Here is a 25,634-nt window from a genome sequence, read left to right as displayed (position 1 = left end):
TACTGAATGAAATGGATAGGAAAAAGGATTGCGTTCATATTCTATTTTGCTTTCCAATTTGTCATAGTGACTTTATCTTCTGAGAGTAGTATTCAGTTGCTGCTTTACACTGATGTCAGGCAGGGGATGCTTAGAAATCTTTCATACTGACCTGTCAGCTTTCGTAAAGCTTTACATAAGGAACCATATTTTGTGGCTTCTCAGCTCATGGATTCTTGTTTTGCTGGAGGAAGATATACCTTGGCACCTGATGCAGAAATTGGATGCTTACCCCTTTTTTATTTATTAGAATCTGTAACAAAATACGGGAATAATTTAACAATTTTTAAAATCTGGAATAAAGAAAGTCTTTCCTGCCTATGTTCACCACAATTGATTTGATAATGAGAAATGGTGCACAAAATGACACCACAGTGATAACAGATGTTCTGTTCTTCTCTTTCCTGCTTTTATGATTAACTTTCTCCATATCCCTTTCATGGAAAATTTGGGGATGAAGTGGACACAGAACAAAAAAAAAAGATTCTTGTTAAAATTGTTTCATAATCTATAGCATGATTACAAACAGTTTATAAAAGTATGAATATTTGAATTGAAAGGGAATATATACCTATGTATGTGTTTTGATGAGTGTATATAACTAAAAAACATTTAAATAGCTTATGTGTATAGGTTATCTATACATGCATTCACATAAACATAGTTCTTAAAAATAATGATAATTTTTTCCAAGATGTTTTTTTTTTTTTCAGTCTGTTTTAGCAAACTGATGAAATTAATCATACCACCTACCTAAACAAAAAATGATCTTATTTCTGATAACTCTGGAATAACACCATCCAGTTTTCCTGCAAAGTGGCATTAGTTAATTTGCTGAGGACCAGAAACGATGCAGCTACAACATGTAGAAAACTATGATAAAAAAAACTTACTTGGAGTCTTTATATTTTTTTTAGTCAGTCTAAAATTGGATTTCAGTCTTATTTCTGAGTCTTCTCTTCACCTGCATGTTGGAGTATGTAAAACATGTATGACCTACTAGCTATCTCACTTTATCTCTACTATTTAAAATAATTTATGCTTGATATTTAAAATGATCTGTGCATGAGGAATGCATGCAGTATCTCAGTGAAAATGACATCATCCAGAAAACATAATTTAAATCATAATTTAATAAGTACTATCAAAAAACCTTTGGAATGTCTGTACGTTTTATCCAAATGTTTCTACCTGCAGGAGGTGCAGCACTGGATCTAAAGGCTTGCCCACCTAAACCATTCCGCTGGATTCTTGACATGATGTGGCTAAACTTAGTGGAATTGAGTAAACTTCCAGAGTTTGCAAAAATTTTGAATCAGGTGATACTTATTAATTATGTTAATCACCAGTTTCTAATCATAATTTTGCTAACATACTTCACATTGGAAATGCACATGAAAAATGTAGTTAAGAACAAAGCCAAAGAGAGTGTAGAATAAAAGCACTGAAATGAACAGTTAGGTAGTGGGAAACAGGGTATATTTATTTGCTGTACATTTTTTCTTTACCTGCTTTTTTTGTTATTATAATTGTGGTAGAATGAGAACAGGGCCAAAGAACGTATAAATCAATAGAAGTCAGAGAGGAAAAAAAAGTAGAGATATAAAACGTCTCAGAAGGTTTATCTATGAGTTTCAGGTTTATCTATGAGTTTCAGGTTGTTTAGTTTGCCTTGAGTCTGTTGGATTTTACAAATAAACTGCTTGCTGTTTTTTAAAATAATAATTTCTGATCAAAGGTCAAAATATTACTCAGTTATGATAAGTTAGCTATGAAAATACTATTTCTGTTATTGAGACATACATGAACTTCTACACATATAAGATTGTGATGTTTATTAATTTATTTGCTAAATTTATCTTTTATTATTGTTATTGTAGCTATAATCCTCCCTAAGCCTTTCTCCTTTTCTTGCCAAGCAATGTTAGTCAGACTTTTGGTCTGATCACTGAGGCCTTCTTGCTGTTGCTGTTACAGCAGTGGTCAAACGAGTCGATTTTGTGACAATATTTAGTGCCCTGAAGGTTAGCAGAATCTTCTCCTAAGTGGTGTATCTGGAAGTGGTCCTGACTGTTTCCCAGCTCTGTATCAAGGAAAGATCGGGATACTTACCTCTCATTTTTCTCCACATCTTGGTTTCTGGAGGTACTAAAACAGTACATTGAATCTGGAGCAAGCTGGAGGAACATAGTCAGGTCTCTGCTCTGGGCTGTTCGGGAGCTAGAATCCAAAAAGCATGATACTGTGCACACTGCTGAGATGTTTAAATTTAGTCATGTGTTTATCAGTTAAAATCTTTTCTTTGTAGTTTGTAATGGTTTTCTGCCTTGTTGGCAGACATAGTTTCAAGTAGGATCCTGTTCTTTTTAATTTGTTATTTTTTGACTATCTACACTGTATTGGGACAGAAAGTTTTTTTTCTCTTAGTACTCTATATTATAGAATCACAGAATCTCAGAATCACAGAATGGCCCAAGTTGGAAGGGACCTCAAGGATCATGAATTCATGTATTAAAGAGAAAATATTGTGGTACTCTTCTAGTATAGAATCCTTCTGCTAATTACTGATTTTTAAATAGCTGCACCATAATACTAGCATTTCTAATTGTAATATCGTAATTCTGGTGTGTGTCTCAAGTGCTGTCTGTTAATGTTGCTCGTAATATATTCTAATATAATAAGAAAATTTCATTTAAATATACATTTCCAAGGTGATTTTACTACAGCTGAAATGTGTTTATGTATATTAATGTAATAAATTTAGATAACCAATAATGAAAAGGGATGGAAAAATTGGTATGATAAAGATGCTCCCGAGGAAGAAATTATTCCTGATGGATATGATTCACTTGACACCTTCCACAGGCTTTTACTTATCAGGTGAGCATCTTCAGAAATTTAGGAAATTACATATATTGTTGCAGCACGTGTCTCAGAATATTGATATGCTACTGTCATAATACCATAATTATAATTATTTTGTAGGTGATATTAGATATTATTAATTCACTGATATGTCATATTGTTAAATTTACTCATTTCAAAGCTATCCTCTGAAGAGAGGAAAAATATTTTTTTCTAAAAAAACTGCTTGCTGGCTGTTTTTATGACATGATAAAAGGAAACTTGTGATCACATTGCAGCCTTCTCCAGAAAGCCAATGAAATAGTAGGATCATTCAGAGAGTTTTTGAAATGACCTTTTCTCACTTTTCTTAAAATGAGTTACTCTAAATATCTTATGTAATTAAGAACATTAGTATGTGTGTGTGTATATATATATATATGTTTGTGAAAATGCAAAGCAGATATTCTAAAATCCCACATGTAAAATGTAGTTTAGAAGATTTTATTGCATTGCCTAAGATCACTGTGGCTGTACTTGGGATGAATGGATTTCTCCAAAGCAGATTTTAGCTTCCTTATACATGAGATCCTGTGTACCTTTCTCATTTCCTTTTGCATTCATTATGTAGTTTCCAAATTTTGCAAGAAATAAATCAGGTACTCTGCATAAAACATTCATTATTAGACCATGAAATGCATTTGGAATGGATTCAGCCTGTTCAATATGAAAGACCTGAATATGATGGAAGAAATGCTATTCTGATACATACTATACACCCAGAAGATGGAGTGGTATCTATTAATAAGAAGACTCTAAATTGATGTTTTGCAGAGAAGTCATACTATTAGGTCTAAAAGAAGTGGTGGTTTGTTTTCTTTTCCCCCTGGCAACAATAAGGACTCGTCCCACTCACCAAGACAATTCATTGCAAGAGATACGTCTTGAAAGACTAACAGTCCCAATGAAACATCTGTAGAATTTTACTGAGGAGTGAAACCAATTTCATATTTCCCTACTTGTGTTCCCTGTACAAAAGCTCTATTTAAAATGAAGTGTGCTCCCATCTGATAAAGGTACCCAGAACAGAGATTTCCAGAGCAAATGATTTACTTGTGGCAAAAATGAAAGCAACTGCAAAGTACTGACCAGTCATAAGAATGGGGAAGACTACCAGCTCTTTCTATTATTATAATTGTAGAGACATAAGATATACATATGAATGTGTATATTATGAAGCAAAAATGTCTACTTGATTAAAATAGAATTTCTTGGCAACAAAAAGAGGAACTGAATTTGTATTTTCATGTATTTATATTTTATTTCTAGATCTTGGTGTCCAGACCGGACAGTTTCCCAAGCCAGGAAATACATTGCAAGTTCCTTGGATGAGAAATATACAGAACCTGTCATTCTGAATTTAGAAAAAACTTGGGAGGAAAGTGACACACGAACACCTCTGATCTGTTTCTTGTCTATGGGATCTGATCCAACTATTCAAATTGATTCCTTGGCTAGGAAGCTTAAATTGGGTAGGAAAATAGTTAATCATTGTGTTGAGACTTTTAATATATAGAAGAGTAATGTAAGGAACTTCACTTTTTTTTTTCCTGAAAAGTATTTTTAAAATTCATTTATACCACCATTACTGTTCCTGAACCGTTGTCTTAGGGATAATGGTAATATTAAATAAAATATAGTATGCTGAGAACTATTCTGTGTGCAGTTGGCAAACAGTGTTGTTCTGTTCTTCTTTTATAAACTGTTAACATCCAAGTAATTATGTTTTTTAACCCGTAACTGTAAGATAGTAAGATAGATTTACTTTTTACTAATTCAGGCATGATGACAGTACTGCCTTTTTATTTTAAATATCAAGAGCAGGCAAAGAAATAATGTAATCTTTTTAAAAGATTACTTTGTAAAAAAACAAAAAACAAAAAACCCACATGCATTATTTGCATTTGAATATTCTGGACTCTGTATTTACATTGTATTGAAATTTTGATACTTGTGTGTACAAATTGAGCTGGATGTAGATACATACATTTGTGATACTGGTCACACTAAGATGCTCATAATTTAAATTTAGAATTATGGATATTGTTAATTCACATGGCTTCATCACCTACAAAAAAAAAAAAAAAGAAAATCTCGGTTCATATTTCAAAGTAAGCTGTGACTCAATTACAGTTTGGCTTGAATTCTCATTGACAATAACTTTAGGCACAGTATTTTGCTTCTGTAAACACTAATCATTATGGATGTTTTAATGCAACTGTTTCAGTATTTCAGTGTTAAAAAAAACTTATAGCTGGTGAAAGGATTCTACTTGTATTTTTTCTTATAAGCATACTTAATTGTGTTGTATTTATATCACTTCTCTTTTCTACTGAATTGGAATTATTTTTTCAAGAATAGTAGTTCATTAATTACTGTCAAATTTGTTGCAGAATGTAGGACCATCTCTATGGGTCAAGGACAAGAATACCACGCACGCAAACTCATACAGATGTCAATGCAACAGGTGAGAAAAAACACTGCAATATAAATTTATTTTCTGCTCTAGCAGAAAAGCTCTTCCTGCATGCAATCTTTCTTTTTTTTCACATTTTTACCCTAGTAACAGATTTATTTCAGGATAAGCAAGTCTCTGAGAACCAGAGCCTTGAAAGCATTTCTCTGGGGGATATTCCCATACCTGTGGAGTCCAGCAGTATGAGCACCATTTCAGAAGCAGCCCATTCCCTTCTTTTTGCTGCACTGTCATCCAAGAGCAAAAAGAACATAACATCTTAATTCTATCCTGCAAGGCTTTCAGAATCCTCTTCTTTTAAGGAGTTTTGTTGTTGTTATTTATTTTGTCTTGTTCTGTTGTTCGTCTGGGGTTGTGATTGGTTTCTGTTTTCTTTTCTTATGAGAGCTACATAAAAGTTGCAAAAATTCTACAAGACAAAATGGCAAGTCCAAAGCAAACACAGCTTAAAGTTGTAGATGGAGAAGGCTGAGGCCCCTCACATTTTCTTCCTTACATATGTACTATTGGCAGGGCCTCTTGTTCCATGGCAGTTGTTTTTGGTTCTTTCTTTCTCTATTTGTCAATCATTGTAGCTCGGAGTCTCAGGGACTTCAGAGAAAAACTTTCTGAGGTCCCTGAGACAAGTTGCAGTGTATTTTTTGTATTTTTTTTTTAATTTATTTATAGGGGTTTTTTTATAGGTAGATGATATTCTCAAACTTCAGAGCAGCTCTGAAAAGGTGGTAACTGAAACTCTGGATAGAATATGAAAGTTATAGTGTAAAAGTAGCACAGTCAGCTGAATGCTAGAGCTGGAACACAAGAGTTGTGGACAGAGTTACAGCTAAAGATATATAGCCATGGTTGCCTGTAAACCCAAAATATCAGGAATTCTAAAGGATTAGAATACTAGTTGAAAAGTGAAGAAGTTACTTACTAACTGAAGACTGAAAGAACTCTACTGATAAATGAAATAGCTTTGGTCTGACCATAACCAACTATTCATCCTTTCTGAACCACAAAGCTAGCACCTGTAATATTCACCTACAGAAGTCTGAACTGACTTGTGTTCAGTAAAGGTTTGATTCATGCCATATTACCTATTTGTTATATTCTTTAAAACTTACGGTGGGAATATTCGTGAAAAGTTAGATAAAAAGTTCAAGATGAATCCATTGAGATCTGAGATTTAAAACTTATCTTTCACAATATATGGCATCCATTAGATTCCTTGGCTCTCTGTCTCCACCCATCAGCTTCTTGGAATGATGAGAAATTGGGCAACTACACCTTGCTCTCTGTTGAAAGCACAAAACCATACTTCAGTACAACTGTTAGTATCAATTTCTGAACCAAATCCCTTGGTGGTAAACACATTTTAGAGAGGAAGGAATGTGTGAACACCAAATATGAAAGGAAAAATAAAAAGGCTGTGAATATGGAGACAAACATCTTGGTTTTTCTGCCTCTGGCCAAGTGTCTATAATATGATTAAAGCTGCTGTGTTATATGTAGATAGTTTTGAAGAATTGAGTCTCATTCATTTGGAAATTGCACTGATCAAAGATCTTCCTAAAAATAAACAAACAAACAAAAAACCCTCTATCTTCATGAAAGAAAGAAAGAAAGCAAGCCTTCATAAAGTCTCTTTTTTCTGCTGTAGCTTTTTTATGTTTTTACTTGTTTATTTTGTTTTTTATTGTTTTAATAGTCATTAGTTCACCATAAATATTTTTATAATATTCAGTAGAAAATGTTATTTCTCTCTTTCTAAATAGATTAAAACAGAATCGCCAATATGAAATTACAAGCTGTAATGAAATCCACACATCACTTTTTAGAACTGATTAAATAATGTCCAATTTTAATATCAGGCTTCAGATGCACCAGACTTCTAAAGTGATGCTAGAAAAGCTGATTGAATTTAAAGCAGAAGTATGGAGAAAATAATAAAAATACAGCTTTGATGCAATTGAGAGCTGAATAGGAACAAAATTAATATCCAGCAGGTTGAATTTCATAAAAATGTGCTTACTGCAAGTAGCCTAATTGAAGTTAGATAGTTTTGGAGTATTGATGCAACCTCTTTATGCTAACTGCGTCATTAAAAATACAGGGGTTTTTTTTTGTGTGTTTTTTTAAGATATTTGTTTCAGATTTTAGCTGTTAATTTTTCATTTGTATTCTGTTGGATCTGATGGTAGGATTGCTTTTCACTGGTCTTTTGCCAGAAGAGGACAGAAATTATTTCTTTTTGCCACTAGGTAGCACTGATACTTTACTTAGAAAATTTGACTCTAGTTACGTTATTTTTTATGAATTTATAGAATGTGAAGTTAAGTTTTACACTAACTTTTTCTATTTGTTTTAATTATGCCATTGTCATCAAATGATAATACATATTTAGAAACAGATCAAAAGTAAATTTACTCAAAAATTACATACAAGACCAAATTTGATTCTAATGTAGATGGTTGTTTTTAATATTATGAATAACTCGGTCTTAATTTTATAAAGTAATAGTTAGTGTTCCTATTTAGGGTGGCTGGGTGTTACTACAAAATTGTCATCTTGGGCTGGATTTCATGGATGAACTACTGGAGACACTTCTTACTGCTGAGATACAGGATGAGTCTTTTCGAGTTTGGATAACTACTGAACCACACCCTAAGTTCCCAATTACACTGCTACAGGTTTGTTCAAATGTTTAGTTCAGGCACTTTGTGCCACTTATTCCATTTAAGTATGTAAAATGAAATGGAATAGATAGAGAGCAGAGGGGCGTGAAAAAAAAAATGAACGTTACAATCTAAATGACACTAAACAGAAGGTTTCCTACCAGTAACTGGAAGTTCTCTCAATTAAGGATGCATTATGTGTGTGTGAATTCACACTAAGTCAGTACGCACATAGTTGAATCAAAAAATATCAGGCTTTACTTGTATCCTTTTTTACCACAGTGTCTTGAGCGTAGAGTAACACCCATGACTGCTCTTAGACTCTTTCAGATTTCTCTAACTGGAATAAAACATAAAGGGAACAGAACACATTAGAACAGCACAGCTCAAAGAACATTATCTACCAAGAGGTAATCTGGACTTTTTTGGCTAAATAATAAATGGTTGTTCTGTAGATCCTAAGGAGACATTTTTTGTCAGTACCAAGAAAATGGCCTAACCTCTAATGAAGTGCATTTAAATCACTGTTTTGTTGTCAGTACTTTTTCAGCAGGTCATAATTCTGGTTAATATCTAGTGTAATAGATGTGTGCTGACTCTTTGGTGTTCAAAGACCTCTTTCCTCTTTAAAGGAGTGGTAGTTTTCTTAGTAGTTCCCATTTTTTATGAATAAAAAAAGATAGCATTGTTGATTCTTAGGATACAAAGGGAAGCATTAGCCTATGTATATATGATTTCAGGCAGTGTGGAGAAGAGAGGGGGAAATTCCTTTCTGGAATAATTTAGGAGAGAGCTTTCAGTTAGAAATGTATGTCACTGTGTATGTAGAAGATAGCTTTTAACAGAAGAGGAGATCCTAAATATTTGAGTTTATGAGTAGTAGGATATGTAAATATATAATTTGCTAAATTTCAGAATAGTGAACTATGAGGATTGTTAGATTAATTTTCACTGCATTTACCTCAAATCTGTGATTTATCAGTCTATAGTGGCATATTACCTGTTAAAATATTACCTGTTAAAATATATGCAAGGATACCAGAAAATGAGTAACTGACAAATCATTTTTGGAAGAAAGGAGAGAGTCATTTGCTTTTTAAAAAAACTCACTAACCGAGTAGGCTAACCCTTAAAATATGGAAATACTGATTAGCAAGTGTTCCCATTCATTCCAAAACTTCAGTGTGTTCATGTGCAGATAGGTCTAGAGCTCATGTCTCTGAGACAGCTTGCCTAGGCTCTGCAGTCCGGAGATACAAATTTGTGAGACTAAGTTGAAAAGTCATTCCTTAAAAGAAATTGGAGATCCTTATTACAAACATGGGCATAGTAAAACTGCTAGGAGAAGTACCTATTCATTAATATAGCCCTTTAAAATTCTCTCAGTGGTAGGAGCAGTTCACAACCGTGCTTGCATTCAGCCCTACAGCAGCCTGACATTCACTACGCCTTCAGTGCATGCTGTGATGTTATGCAAGCCAGCCAGACAGGTGCGTACTGCTGGAGCAGACAAATGCTTCGTTTTCATTTGAGTCCCTCCAGCATTTGAAAGTGTCTTATGGAATATATATCAGATTCTGGTAAAGCCAGTCTGTGTCTGAACTAATAGATTCTAGTGTGCCCATGAACATTAACCAGCAGAATGCAATAGTCCAGAGGAGTAAGTAGTTATAACATTCTCTGACATGGAAACTCATGGTAACTAGCACACTTTTAAATAACTTGCAGATACGATTTGACAATTAAAGTTTTCTAGAAACCATTTCCATTAGGCAGTTTGCATGAAACCTAGGGGCTGTTGCCAAAAACTTTGGCATTTTACAGCCGCAGGTTTGGCTTCCAGGCCTGCTAACTGGAGTGCCCAGGAACTTTCACGGGCAATCTCCTAATTTACTGTTGCAGACACAGCAACGGAGTCCACAGTAGCTTCTGTGAACACTAAGATCTGAACTGAGGAGAGGTGAGGTTGCTGTGTATTTACTGTGAAGTCTTGGGAACAAAAATACAACAGAGTTACCATCTACTGTGTATAGTTCTTTTCATTCAGGCCTTGAACTGGGGATAAAGGATCATATGATGCATAATGAAAAGCGTGGCAACTGCTTGCAAGTTGGTGAAAATTCTTACGTCAGTGGACTTTTGTCAGTGATGGGTCTCACCAATATAAACAGAAAATCCATGTTCAGGATCTTAAAGTATTTGTCATAGGGTTTTGCCATCCAATGTAATGCATACTCCTTTTGCAGAGTAAAGCAGTATCAATTCTGAATCTACAATGATTCAACTACTGACATTATATATTTCATTTATAACTAATATCTGTGACATTTCTGTACGTTGCTTCTGTTTCAGTACATAAGTACAATTCCTTTATCTTTTTACATAACAGGTTTCTCTGAAGTTCACAAATGAACCTCCCCAGGGTGTACGTGCTGGTTTAAAAAGAACATTTTCTGGAATTAATCAGGATCTGTTAGATGTTAGCAATATGCCTATGTGGAAACCTTTGCTTTACACCGTAGCATTTCTGCATTCTACTGTTCAGGTATTTCTTATAAGGTTTGAAAATTAAGTCCTGATAAAATGTAGCTGTTTTAACAGTGTTTCCTAATAGAAAACACACATTCTGATACTTAGTATAGCATTGTGTTGCAGAGCTGGAGCTTTAATTTCTATCATCTATATTTCGGTTTACTTTCTTCTTTTAATTGACTTCTAAATTGTATATAATTTTCATGTTGTCAGTGTTTAGAATGAGGATTTTTTCATCCAATTTTAGCTGTCCAAGTTAGTCACAGAAGGGGTGACATCTAAACTCTCTCTCTGTCAGTAACAGACATAGATAAGCACCCCAAAACAGTCAGTCAGTTTATCTATCAGGCAGCTCACTGTAAAGGTGTAAATAATTTTCTGGAGAGGTATCAGAATTTTTTTCCCATTAATTTTAAAGGTAATTCATATTCCTAGTTTAGAGTAGCTGTCTACTTTCTAGATGGCTACTCTCAAATAAAATTCTATCACTTAGTGTCTTGTTTTTATCTTATTTTTATGTGATGTTTTCTATACTAATATCAATGCAGCAAGATGGTATGTGTATTTGGTACATTAATGATATATATAATATTTGAGATCACAATATCTATCAAGTATTTGGATCCTCTAAATATACCTTCTTTTAAGCAAGAGTCTCAAAATAGTTTTATAACTCTACTAAAACTTCATGCTCTGTTGAGCTTCTTGTATTTTCAGTGCAGCAAATATGGTGAAAGAGAAAGGCTTTCTGTAGGAGGTCCCTATTAATATACTGCATTCTGAATTATTTTTCTCCTTTTACCCATTATAAGCAGTGAGAAAGTTGTCATGTGTACTTTCTCCTGATTATAATGTTCCTATAGAGGCAGAAGATCTTAGTCTGTTCAGTCATCTGAACATCTGAAATATTGTGTCGTTCATCTGCTCAGAAAATTTATTGCTGGATTGTCGATCAGCAAGCAGTATATACATTTCTTTTGCTTTAAACTGACTGAGTATACAATATCTTTTCTAGACAAGATTGCCACGATAAATATAGCTTAAGAAGTAATTCAGAGAATTTGGCAGAAAAATCATTTTATGTTTCTGCAGGGTATTATTGGATAGTGCTATCTCATCTATAATAAACAATATATGCTTTGGGAAAATAGGAAAAGTAAAAGGTCTAAGTGTTGTTTTTATATATATATATATGCATTTCTTTTTCTTTCTTATTCTAGTTCTTTTCAAATATTGTAGCTAAGGCAGCTAAATTCTGCTTGGTGATGTCAACAACTCTAAGTCATTATTCATCTAGTTATTTGAAGTCCAATAAATGTACTATAACTTTAGTTAATTTTAGAACATCAGTATTTCACTGTTTATTCATTTAATAAACAATAGCATTATTCAGCAAAGTAATTCTTCATGGAACAAGCTGATCGTAGACCTGAGACATATGAAAGCTATGACTCATACATTGATTAATAAAAGTAATTTGCATTGAAGGTAAATATATGATTCTGTTGATTCTTCTATAAATTTTTATCCCCATGGTGAGGCTCAATACCATGTTGTTAACTACTGATATGTTTGTGGCACATAGCTGTTACTTAGCCTTTTTTTTTTTTAACTTGTATTTAACTTGAATAATGAAACAAAATGATGCATTTCATTAACATATCTGTTTTTAATTGCATTCTTAAGGAGCGACGAAAGTTTGGGCCTTTGGGTTGGAATATTCCATATGAATTTAACTCAGCTGACTTTACAGCCAGCATTCAGTTTATACAAAATCATCTAGATGAATGTGACATCAAGAAGGTGAATATTTCAATTTACATACAGTATATTTAATTGCTTTATACAGTACTTCTAATTGCTTTTCATCATGTTTCTAGTAATTTTTATTCCTTCAGCACAGCTAATAATGATCAAAGTTCAATTTTTTATACTATTCTCCATGTTAAAAAATTTAGTAGTTAAGAATTTCAGAACTTGATCTTGTTTTTTTCAGTACCATAAGCAAAATATTAACTAATCTATACAATATCTGTTTTGAAAAGGGAGCTCAAATATTTTTCAGGATTTGACACATTCAATCAGATTATTTTGTGGCTGACAGTTGGGCTTCTGCTGCTTCCCATTGATAATGCAGAATAGCCATTCCTTGCAAAGTAGCAGTTTGCTGAGTAAGAAATATGAGAAACTGCAGAGGAAAAACAGAGAAAAGAGGCAGTAGCATCTGAGACTGATTCCAAGTCACACAGGACATAATGAGATGTGTGTCCTGAAACAATATTAAGCCCAATTCTAGTTTAAAATTACAGAGCTGGGCTTAGAAAACACATTAGAATTCAATATTATTTTTTGCTCCAAGTGTAATCTTTTCAACTTACATTTTAGAAGTTGATGAGCTTCAGATTATATCTGAATTACTATTCTTATGTGTTTTAACTATAGTCTTTGATTTACTTTATTTACATGCAGGGAATATCATGGAACACAGTACGCTACATGATTGGAGAAGTGCAATATGGAGGCCGAGTCACAGATGACTTTGATAAGCGCCTTCTTAATTGCTTTGCAAGGGTGAGAGTCTTTGAAAATACAGCTATTTATCATTTTTATTGGTTGTTGCTATGCAGAAATCAAAAGCCCAGCTTTCTACTGCACATGCACTTCTTCACCAGCTTGTAAGACCCATCAAAGTAAAATGAATTTTTCATAACATTGTTCTTTGCCAGGGAGTTTCTCTTTCTTGATTTCTCTTTAGTCAGAAGCAGAAATTATTAAAAAATACAACATAACTAGAAGTCAAATTTAGATGTAACTCTTAATGATTTACTTATATATTCAAGAAAAAAAAAGGAAGAATGTATTATCTAAAACAAGAACTCCTATTCTCTAAAACTGAGATTAAAAACTCTATGGAGCAGAATAATGTACTTCTTTCTTCTGGATTTTGCACAGGTGTGGTTTAGTGAGAAGATGTTTGACAGCGCCTTCTGTTTTTATACTGGATATAAAATTCCAGTGTGCAAAACCCTGGACCAGTATTTTGAATACATCCAGTCACTCCCTGCTGTGGACAGCCCAAAGGTCTTTGGTCTCCATCCTAATGCTGATATTACGTAAGTGGCACTCAATATATTGAAACTAGTGACTCTTAATTAGTGCTAAGAAACAAAATCTCTGTGAAATATCTATTTTTCAAGAGATATCCAGGATTCATGTGAATTTCACTATTGAGGTAGAACATTTCATATGCATGTACCTGACTATGAACACAGTGTCTTCTGGTACATTTTACGTATTATTTTAAAGTAGTCAGAATTTACTCACTTATTAGTGTTGTTTTTTTAATGTGCTTTTTTATATTTTAAATATGAAAGCATTATGAAACATCTCTATTTAAATTCAATTTCAATTTCAAGTGTACAGTAATAATTGTACACTTCAACTATAGAAATTTTCTAATGTTTGCCTTGTGCTGTTCCATTGTTTTTAGTGTACACTATTGTTAAATGATTCTCTGGACTGTCATTTGGTTTACAGCATGCCTTTGCATATAACTACAATTTTTTACTGCCATCATTCCTGTCATTCCCATTATTTAAAAGAGACTTTTCAATCTCACCAAATATTAATTCAATTTAAAATTTTATCTTTGACTTAATTCTTTTTTTTAAATCTTTAATAATATTTGTAAAACCTGGCTTTTATTTTCTTATAGTGTTATATACCCTACAAAAGATTGTGAATCATTTTTCACTTTCACTGAAGTTCTTAATTCTGCCATGAATTATTGCATTTTCAATATGTTCTCATTCATTGTTTCTTAAAGCATGGGAAATATTAAAGTGCCTGACTATTGTGGAAACATAATATTTTCTAACATTTTTGGACAAAATAACTTCCCAGGATTTTTCAGTCTCAGATTTGAGATGTTGAATATCATATAAAAATATCAGATTCATAAAGATACTATGAGAACAATACACAATTTTATTGTTACCTCCACCTAGTACCTACCCTTGTAAATGTGTATTTCTGAGGAAGGCAATCAAAGAGCGATTCACTGTATTTCTTTCTGTTTAAAGTCATTCTTTTATACTTGCAAGATCTCCCTTCCATAACTGGTTAAAGAAATCCAAGATTTAATTTGGAACTAAACGAAGTTCTAAGGAGAGAGAAAATTTGGCCCTGAAATCAGGCTTGTAGGGAAGGAGTAATTTATTAGAGAAAACTTGAAACTAATAATACTGGGGAAGCTTTAGTGAGAAGGAACAGTTTTTTTGTTTATCTCTAGTATTGATTTCTTTCTTTTTTCCACTTGGCACATCATCTTATTCCTGATTCTTTTGTTGTTTTGAGATTTCTTTTTTACATATTCCTCTAGAATTAGGGGAAGATTTATCAATAGTTTTATGTTTTTCTCCATGTCTTAGCACAGAATGTTATAGGCAAAACTGAGGTTCTTCACAGAGTAGTGAGTTGCTGAAACAGGCTGCCCAGAGAGGCTTGGATGCTCCATCCCTGGAGGTATTCGAGACAAGTTGGATGGGACCCTGGGCAACCACCTCTAGCACCAGATCTGGAGATTTGTGGCCCTGCTTTTGGCAGAAGTTTGAAGCCTGGTAGTCCTTGGGATCCCTTCCAACCCAAACCATTCTATGATTCTATGCAGAAAGCTAACTGAGCATTGGAACACTGAGGCAGCCAAGACATTTCCATGTTATCATTACCAAAGATGATAATGACCTATCTATCTCTGGCTTAGTGGAACAGTTTTCAAGATCAGTCAAAAGTTTGATCCAAGTGTTCCAACTCTAAGATTTCACTGAATGTCAGTATTTTCATCCTCTTGAGTTTAACATCTGAAGTCGCTGCAATATTTTTAACTTACTATGTGAATTCTGCAAAGGCAGTATTGTTAACAGGTGCCGGGGTAGGCAAGTAATATCCTGACCACCTTCTCTCAAATTCCCTTCACCAGCTGGTTCCATACTGAAGCCTTAAATCTAAATGAATTACTGCAACCTGTAATCTGCTATCTGAAAACAGTACAGTCTCCCATTCTCCCTTCCTTGGTGAATGTAAGCTTTTTAGTATTATGTTGCAATTGATACTGCTGTTTTTTATACACATTTGAGGTAATGTTTCTTTCCAACTATATTTTTTACTTAGTTTCAATTTCCAGTACAGAAAATTTCTAATGGCATAAATTTTGATAGTCTGCTAAGACCAAACTCTGTCTCTGTGAGAAACAAATTCTTCAGATGATTCAGGTCATTTTTCCTTCTTTCCAGAAGATTTCAACCTAATGTCATTAGAGAAAGGAGTACTACTTCCCTTTGAGTCTCCTACTTTGAGAATATTTTTCAAAAACTGTTCCGTATTATCAGCTTTTCCCTAAAGTTTACATATTGCTTCCTTTTAAGATAGTTTCTATTTTTGTTTAGACACAGAGAAAGAACAAACATTTTTGTATTTTAGTTTATAATTAACATAATAATCATGGAACTTGCAGTATGGGGGAAAGTTTCATAGCTATTCTGCCAGTAGTTGTGTGGTCACTGAGTCAAAGAGAAGGGGTTAGAAGCAGTGATATGGTACCAAAATTAGGAACAAAATCACGACTCCAGAAGAAATCTTATTTTATCCAACTTCTATGACAGTATGTAGTCTTGAATAAATATGTCATTTTTTAAATGAAGGGGCATAAATGGAAAACAGCTTGTGAGTTTTGAATCTGAAGTCAAATGTTATTAAAAACCATGGGAGCCCCACCATTCTTACATTCAGAAGCAGAAATTATATCCTCTGAGAGGTAAAGTGCCATACAATGTCTTCTATTTTTTCTGATTTATAGTCTTATAATTGAATTCAAAAAGGTTTATGTTGAAATGCACAGTATCTAGCTTCTGTAGTCTTATGACACTATCTTCAATCTTAGATACTTTCTTTATGAGTTCGTATGTTCTAGCCTGTGGAATTTCATTTCTTATATAATTATGTATGACAAAGTAATAAGAGGGATGGATGTCAGATGAAGGTTGAAAAGTAAAACTGGCATGTAAAATTATGCTTTGAATTGTAATAAATGTATGTTCTGAGCCAGAGCAAGGCTGTATGTTCCTCACGTATGTTATGCTATAAGGTAAAAGTAGACAATGCCACCACTGAAATATGAACAGATTGACTTTATGCTTGCTTTTTTACAGCCTGAGAGAAAGCTATGCCACGTATTAGCATTATAACAAAAGTACTTCTGTTGTTCTACTTGTGCTGAAGAACTGATGTGTTCTAGTATGTTTTACCATTAATGCTATGCTTTTTTTGCGTTGATTAAGAACATAAATTTAAATTAGCATTGCCCATGCTGTATTATTTAATAGAAGGTTTTAATCTCCAGTGTTACAAAAAATCTCCAGTGTTACAAATCTAGCAGCTTTTCTATAACTAATCCTGAAATAATGCCTCAAGAAAGAATGAATGTTCTAATTAATGAAGAGGCAGTATGCAGAGTTATGCCTCCACCTTTTCCTTCTTCTGCATTTTACTTCTAAGTAGTATCTTAAATAAATAAATATTCCTTCTTGTAACAAAACTAGAATCCCTAGAAATCATATGATGAGTTTTTCTGCAATCTCATTTTCTCAAAGGTTAAGAAGTAACCTCTAGAACACTCTCTTTTTCTTGACTCTGAATTAGACAAACAACAACTGTGTAACAGGATGGGTAGATGGCAGACCAGATTCTTTACAATCACACAAAGCCAAAAATTGTTCACAAAGAGTGTGTTCAGCTTGGGACAGTAAACACAGGAAAACAGTTTGTATTGAGAGTTTCAAATTAACCTGGTGACACAGTATGTTTTTTCCACACATTCAAATTTTGTGTTCTACCAAGCATATGCTTTAACCATTAAAAAGCCCTCTGTAATTTATAACACATTTCTTATCCTTGTAGATACCAAAGTAACACAGCAGCTGATGTTCTAGATACTATTACCAATATTCAGCCTAAAGAAAGTGGAGCAGGACCTGGAGAAACTCGTGAAGCAATTGTTTATCGTTTAGCTGAAGATATGCTAGAGAAACTTCCACCAGATTATATACCTCATGAGGCAAGCTCATCTTAGTAGTTTTCGTTCTATTCTTTCTCTGTTGAATTTTCACATATAAGACCCCAACTTCTCCCTTCATCTCCACGTCTTCCCCTCTCCCATCCACCCTATTAAAAAAAAACACAAAAAACCTTGTTAAATTCATTCAGTTTCCTATTCAAGCAGATTCAAGTAAGGAATCAACACTTTTATCTCTATCGCTGCAAAAAAGATGATGGAGATGTGTCTGGAGACTGTGCTTTCCACATCTAGATATGAAAACAACAACAAAAAAACAATCTTTGCTTTTTGTGACAGCAGTCTCCTCGGTCCTTCCAGGTTGTTCTGGTCTAGTGCATGAGTAATTAGGTAGTATCAGACACACACACACACACAAAAACAACAACAACAACAACAACAAAAACCTGCAATGGTTTTAAGGTGAGAACTTTTAGTTGAATAATTCAAAGTATAAATCTATGGTTTGTCTTTCTCAAACAAAGAGTTATATTGTTGAATAAGTCAACAGTATTTCACAGTATCTTAACATTTCATATTTAACTAAACTCATTCTTCTGGGTAATTTTAGGTAAAAGCTCGTTTAATTAAAATGGGACAACTCAACTCTATGAATATTTTTCTTCGGCAAGAAATTGACAGAATGCAAAAAGTTATCACAATAGTCCGCAACAGTTTGAATGATCTTAAATTAGCCATAGAAGGGACTATTATTATGAGTGAGGCAAGTATAAATACATTTACTATGAATGGATTATTCTATTTAAGCTACTACCTTGATGGTTCTAGATCATATGTTATCATTTCACCCCTTCAGAATTTGAGAGATGCACTGGATAATATGTATGATGCTCGAATTCCTCAAGTATGGAAAAGAGTATCCTGGGATTCTTCAACACTGGGCTTCTGGTTTACTGAATTTCTGGAAAGAAATACTCAATTCTCTACTTGGATATATGAAGGAAGACCAAATGTGTTTTGGATGACTGGATTCTTTAATCCACAAGGTAGAGTACTGAAAGGATTTGGGTAATAATGTATTTACCGTAATTTCATGGGTTTTACTATACGTCTAATTTAATATTACACCTAGAAAGGGCTTTTTTTTTCCAATATTGTCAGAATACATCGTAGAAGAGGAAGTTATGAACACATTCAAAAAAAGATATTAGCCAAAGTCATGGGAAACTCAGTTCAAAGGCAGCTATGAACATGATTGCCTAAACTTAACCTTCAAGTTGGGAGATTCCTAAGTTCCGCACTGACAGAATTTGGAAGATCACAGAAGGAAAAGGATTTATGAGTCATTTTGCCTGTTCTAATGTTGTGTTAGTAAGCATCTTCCTTTTTTTCTAGAGTCAGAGACAGGATGCTGATACAGATAGCCATGTGGTCTGACCCACAGTCACAGTTTTTACATTAAAAGAAAAAAAACACAGCTAATAAATGTAGTGCTTTATCTTGTTGCCATATTGTAGCAAGGAATGATAGAACTTCTGTAGAAAATGTATTTTTTCCTGCTTTTCCTGTGGCTTCGAACTCTTTATCCGTTTCCAAAGTGCAAGTTGCAAATATGGAAGAGTCTATAGCAATAGGTTCTATTTACACTGTATAGTAGCAACATACAACTCAAACAGAACTATCTACCTTCCATTGTCATCTTTCACTGTCATTTTCACAGTGTTTCTGATTAACGTACAGTTTGTTCAAATTCATTGAGGATATACTGCAAAGTACAAGTAAACATGATCTATCGTTGTCTGTTTCAGCTTGATATATTTATTGAGAGGAGCAAAAAACAATTATAACCATCTTCATAGTTAACAAAAAATGTTACCTTATTAGATGTATGTTTGCAGAATAATATATTTTAGCTTACACAATTATCCATACAAAATGCCCACGGAAAGTTTCTCACATGTAACAGCAACTTTTTTTTTCGTTAGGATTAATCTATGAAATCCTGATCATCTTATGAGTTATAATGCTTCCATTGTTACTGATCTCTTTATGACTAGGACTGTAAAATACAAGTCTTTTTAAGAGTTGCACTAAGAAACAGTTAAGGTGCCTGGAGGGCATCACAATTATTGTTAAAAGATTGTTTTGAGATGTCATCACACCATTTGTATCATAAATAGCATAGCTGGTGAGTGCACTGATCTCCAGTGAGCACACAAGAGCATATATTTGATGATGATGGAATAAATGGTATAAATGATGACAATGGAACAGATTCTTTTGATTAAAGAAAATACTTAGCCTAAGAGCTAGCCCTAGCACAGAGACCATCTTGAAGCTGATGATTGCTTAAATTTCTTTGTTCTGAAATGCTAGTAGTGGAAACTGAGAAAGTAGTCTGCTAAGCATAGACGGTGCACTATGGGATAAGAGCGTGGTATAGTTACTGTGTTAATAATACAGCTCACCAGGAAACTGAGTAAATCAAATCACAAATTAAAAATTAAAAATTGACTGGAGTGAGCCAATTCAGCAATTGGACTACCTTGTACTGGCATTGCAAGTAAACACAGACTGATTGCAATGGGGAATCAAGCTCTAAATTGGTTGTGGTATTGGCAAATACATTATAATGTTAAAATAAGACGAGTATATTTTATCAGTTTATTGGAAAAGCCTCTGTATAAAATTATAAAGTCTCACCAATAATTGTGTTTAAAATCTCTTGTGATGTTTTGGCAAGTATCAGCGCTTGTCATCTATAACTTATAATTATTTTGGGAGAGAGAATGTTTGTGGTAATACAGTAAGTATTCCATTAAGTAAACACTGCACTTCAACAGGCTTATAAAAGATAAATTTTTGTATATTATTACAGATATTATTAATTTTAGTGAAATTTAGAAACTTAGATCAAACTGTTTTGTTTGTATTAGAATAGATAGTATTTGAGGAAATTATTATGTGTTCATTTCAGGTACTACATAATGTTTGCAACACATATGAGTATTTCAGCTGTGACACAGCTTCTAGTTCTAGAACTTTTCCTAATTAGTGTGTTAAACCACTTCTTACATCTGGAATTGCTGCCTTCCACTTCATGACTTTACTGTCATGCTTTCCTTCCTGGCTTGTCAGTATTTCATTCAGTGGTTTCTCCTTTTATGCACTCAACAGCATCCAAAATGCTAATCTTTCTTTTCTTTATGCCCCATCAAGTAGGAACTGATGCCAATTAATCTTTAAGACTTTATAGTAATCACTCTCAAGTGTGTAGTTCCCTCTGATAACTTTTCTCCGTTTTCCTCAGTCTTGTTTTGACAACTCCAAGTAGTACTTCATCTGCCAGCAGAAAATAGTAGCTGTTGTTTTATTTTGGTGGCTACCATATTCTGAGACACCTGTAGTAAATACCTGGTTGTTTATACGTGTTTCACTTCCGTAGCTTTTTCTATCACAACACATCCAAAGTTCCCTTTTGCACAATTATTTATCATCTTGTCTATTCATCCCTTCACCTCTCAAACTCTTTGCGTTGCAAATCTCTGCAATGCCTACCCTAAACAATATTCTGAAAATCACCTCACTACTTATGTCATTCTCTACCTTTATTTCTTCCTTTTATTCACTAACAAGACAATAATAATCCTTTATAAACACTGACTTGTTTAGATTCTCCTTGCATATAGTTATTTCTACTATCACTTCAGACTCACCTTTGGTTTCCCATCACTGAAATTCTGCATTTTTGAAATTTATTATATATTTTACATTGTCCATTTAAAAAACAAACAAAAAAACTAAAAACTTATTCATAAGTTGCCTTTACATCAGTATATATTCACCTATTACTTCTCACTCACATTACTTCTTGAAGCACAAAGCTACTGTGGATCTTGTAGTGGATAACAAAGATACTAAGCAATTGAGTATCCTGAGCAAACATTTTCTCAGCTACTGAATTGTTTAGCATACAAAAACTGTATTGTGTGCCATTTAAAAATGTTTATCCCTGCAATGACTTCTAAAGGGCCAAAATAGGAACAAAAAGGTGGCAAATAAGTTTGTATTCATTAATGAAGGTGCTTCGTTTCTTTCTAACTTTGAATGTCTGCCTATGACATTGAGTGTAGAACCATACACATTATAAGCAAAATTTCTTTGCCATGTGGGACATATACTAAATCTGGCCTTAATTTTTCAAGGATTCCTAACAGCAATGAGACAGGAAGCTACTCGAGCACATAAAGGCTGGGCTTTAGATACAGTTACAATACACAACGAAGTGCTAAAGCAGAACAAAGAAGAAATCACAGTACCTCCTTCTGTAAGTGTGACATGCAAAGATATTTTATTATACATTTCGGTATGTAATTTGTACAACTCACTAATTTGGGATTGCTAAAGGGGAAAATTACTAGCCTCTTCACCTCACTGTTTGTTTTTAACTTCGAAGATAACCAACAATAATAAATCTTTTCTGTTTTTTTTTTTTGCTAATATTTTATAAAAATATTATTTAAAAGCCACTTACTTCAAAAAAAGCTATTTCTCTTAAATGATCTTCAGCCAAAGAATAAGATGTGTATTTAATGAACATATAATAAACTTCAAGTAAAATTGTATGTAGAATAGATTTTATAAACTTCTATTGCCATCATTTTCAGTAGCATTATCTTATGAAAAGGGAGGATATTATGCTTTAATTTTATAGGTTAGAAAGATTCAATGTCAGATATTCTTCTCATAAAAGTATTCCTTTTGGTAGCTTATGCAAATTATTCATTTTACAAAGCAGATGTTTTCTTTTGTGTGACGTGTACCCACTTACTGTCCACACAGGAAGGCGTATATATTCACGGGCTGTACTTGGAAGGAGCAGGCTGGGACAGAAGAAACAGTAAACTCATTGAATCTACACCAAAGATGCTTTTTGTCCAGCTGCCAGTAGTACATATATTTGCTGTTAATACAACTGGTCCAAAAGATCCTAAGCTCTATGTTTGCCCTGTTTACAAGAAGCCCAGCAGAACAGATCTGAACTATATTACAGTGATCTATTTAAGGACAGTAGTGCCTCCAGACCATTGGATATTGAGAGGAGTGGCTCTCTTATGTGACATCAAGTAAAATGTTTTTCATAGCAGAAACAAACAAACTAAAAAAAGCATGTAGTTATAGTTAGAATATATAACCAGTTACATCTGTAATTCTTCTGCTTTTTAGTTGGGGGCCATCTGTTATTATACAATAAAGCTTTCAGAGTTGGCTTATGAATTTTTTTCTCTTTGAAAATTTTACCTTAAAACTAAATTAACTAATTGTCTGTAGTTTTTGATGTTTCCATTATATTACTTTAAAAAAAAAAAAGCTTGAATGATACAATTAATGTAAAAAAAAAAAGAGAAGAGAAAGACGGCTTTTTTTTCATTTTCTTATATGCAGCTTTTATTTTGTGTTTCAAACTAAGATATAATGACAACAGAAGACAGTGTAAGGCATAATAAAATTAAACTTCTCTGAAATACAAGTATTCCTGGCCTCAGCCTGATAAATGCATGATTCTGTTTGACTGTGTGGGAAGCAAAGATAAAAGGCTGCATTTGCTCCATATTTTTTGCTTGTGCTTTTGTGCTTTTTCAGAATTCACTTGTTCCTGTTAAACTATATAGATTATGCAAACCAAGGTTATTACACCAAGAATGTTTTTTCCACACCATCTGACAGGATGCGGGAACTTCTCTGTTCAATTTAGCAGAGAAGGAAAATAGCTACAGAAGTAGAACAGTGCCAGCTAGTTAATACAGATGCTTTTCTGGTTGGAATAATGAAGCAATTTATATATAACTACAATAATTTTCCTACATTTCACCTTTACTCTAAAACATAGGCTGGAATCCTGGGAGTGGCTATCACAGCATTATTTCTGATAAATCCGATAAGTATCCATGAATTATCGACAGATAATTAATACTACATTAATTATATGCACATAATAGTAAACAAGATATGCAGTCTACACTGTCTTTAGTAATTGTATCAGATTTGTTCTTCCTTCAGGTTCCTCTATTTGGCAACAGTTTTTCACTTAAATGACTGGACTATGATCTTCATTTTGCAGTTTAGGAATGATCAAATCTGTGTGATGTGGAAAAGTGCAGCTTTTACTTGATGAAGGCCTTGGGCATCTGGTGCAATAGTAAAAGCTCTTCCTTGAGTTGGCATTCTATTCCTTGTTAGAAGTCATCATCCCAGGATATTCTCTGGAAGATACAATACACAGATAAAAAGTGATGTCAAAATGGTGAAAATGAAGATCTTCAAATGCATTTCAGTAAAAAGTCCCTTCCCTTTTTCTTCTCTGTAGACTTGCTCATATCCAAATGTAACAATACTCAAGGTGAGGCTGCACAGCACAGAGCAGAGATGGACAATCCTTTCCCTTTGCTTGGCTGGCAGTGCTGGGCCTGGTACACCTCAGGGTACAGCTGAGGTGTATTTTTGGCCCCCTTTTGGCACATTCCCAAATTAATTTCCTGAATCCTGAGTTGCCTTTGCAAATGCTGAAATATTGAGAAGCCCGAACTGAAAGTCCCAAATATCAATTAGCTCAGCTGCCATCCTGAGCAAAGAGCCTGCCCACTTGATAAATGACTCAGAGCAGTCCAAGGTAGTAGTGATTCAAACCACTGTCCCCAAAAAAGATGAGAGTCCTCGATTTTTGTTACAGGTCACTAGGCAATCTTAGTACTAGCAAATGCTAGCTAGCTCCTCAACACTGACCTGAAAATTCTGTTCAGCGAGCGACACTGCTAGAGCCCTCAAAGGAGCTGCATTTCAAGAAGGCTGTCATGGAAACAGTACAAATACGTTGGGTCTTAAAAGAAAGGGTTTTCATGACACCTGATCTTTGTAAAAGCTTCCTTACCCCAACTCATTTATTATTCTTTGCAAGTATTTAGAATCATAGAATCACATGGAAAAGACCTTAAAGATCATAGAGTCCAACCACGACCTAACCATACTACCCAACTCTAACAATCCTCTGCTAAATCATGTTCCTGAGCACCACATCCAAATGGTTTTTAAACACATCCAGGGATGGTGACTCAACCACCTCCCTGGGGAGCCTATTCCAGTGCTTAACAACCCTTTCTGTAAAGAAGTGTTTCCTAATAACCAACCTAAACTTACCCTGATGCAACTTGAGGCCATTTCCCCTCGTCCTGTCACCTGTCACCAGTGAGAAGAGACCAACCCTGCTCTTGCTGTAAGCACCTTTTAGATACTGGAAGAGAGCAATAAGGTCTCCTCTCAGCCTCCTTTTCTCCACACTAGAGAGTCCCAGTTCCTTCAGTCTCTCCTCGTAGGGCATATCCTCCAAGCCCTTCATGAGCCTTGTTGCCCCTCTTTGGACCTGCTCCAGCCTTCTTTGGACCTGCTCCATTTAATTGACAATGGACTTGATGCTGGAAGAAAAGACAAAAATTCTTGTTTGGAGTACAGAATATCTTAGCTTGTATCCAAAACCATCACAACAACTTAGTTGATTCATTCCTAAAATACCTTTCCTAGTCTGGTCTCAGCTTCATTACAATATGGAAACTATGTGTAACTGTGCGACCATTGCCGCACATGGAAAGTGTGCATTGCCACGTTTATACCTGAAAGTCTATACAGGAAAATATAGGCAAATGTGTAAATAAATAATGTCCCAAGTTATGTAACAGAAGATTATTTCATTCTCCAGTCTGTATAATATCAAGATAGAGGTAAATAATGTATTGCTGCTCTTGACTAATTCATATATTGCATTAGATTCTTGACAGCTGTTTATCTGATTCCATTCACCCTTGCCCATATTCTGTGAGCCTGTCTGGTGTTTTGTTCTCACAGTTGACATAATCTGTGGGAATTCAAGATCTCAGTAGATGACCTTTCACTCCCAGAAATG

General features: G+C 34.1%; 1 protein-coding gene across 1 annotated transcript in view; it reads left to right on the top strand.

Moving 5' to 3' along the window:
• The window catches only part of DNAH8 (dynein axonemal heavy chain 8), a 121,212-nt gene extending 97,931 nt beyond the window's left edge, over positions 1 to 23,281 (top strand). The window contains exons 80-93 of the mRNA XM_010706919.3: positions 1,237 to 1,358; positions 2,804 to 2,919; positions 4,213 to 4,415; positions 5,337 to 5,410; positions 7,942 to 8,094; positions 10,469 to 10,624; positions 12,298 to 12,414; positions 13,081 to 13,182; positions 13,564 to 13,724; positions 17,566 to 17,722; positions 18,291 to 18,443; positions 18,537 to 18,726; positions 21,886 to 22,007; positions 22,523 to 23,281. Of these exons, the coding sequence (XP_010705221.2) occupies positions 1,237 to 1,358; positions 2,804 to 2,919; positions 4,213 to 4,415; positions 5,337 to 5,410; positions 7,942 to 8,094; positions 10,469 to 10,624; positions 12,298 to 12,414; positions 13,081 to 13,182; positions 13,564 to 13,724; positions 17,566 to 17,722; positions 18,291 to 18,443; positions 18,537 to 18,726; positions 21,886 to 22,007; positions 22,523 to 22,810 (2,114 nt within the window). The 3' untranslated portion in view covers positions 22,811 to 23,281. The remainder of the gene's footprint in view (positions 1 to 1,236; positions 1,359 to 2,803; positions 2,920 to 4,212; positions 4,416 to 5,336; positions 5,411 to 7,941; positions 8,095 to 10,468; positions 10,625 to 12,297; positions 12,415 to 13,080; positions 13,183 to 13,563; positions 13,725 to 17,565; positions 17,723 to 18,290; positions 18,444 to 18,536; positions 18,727 to 21,885; positions 22,008 to 22,522) is intronic.
• Positions 23,282 to 25,634: the final 2,353 nt, after the last annotated feature.

This window comes from Meleagris gallopavo, chromosome 2, assembly GCF_905368555.1.
Source record: "Meleagris gallopavo chromosome 2, MGAL_WU_HG_1.1, whole genome shotgun sequence".
Lineage (NCBI taxonomy): Eukaryota > Metazoa > Chordata > Aves > Galliformes > Phasianidae > Meleagris > Meleagris gallopavo.
Note: the sequence above shows the minus strand (reverse complement) of the source record. Positions and strands in the feature narration are given on the sequence as shown.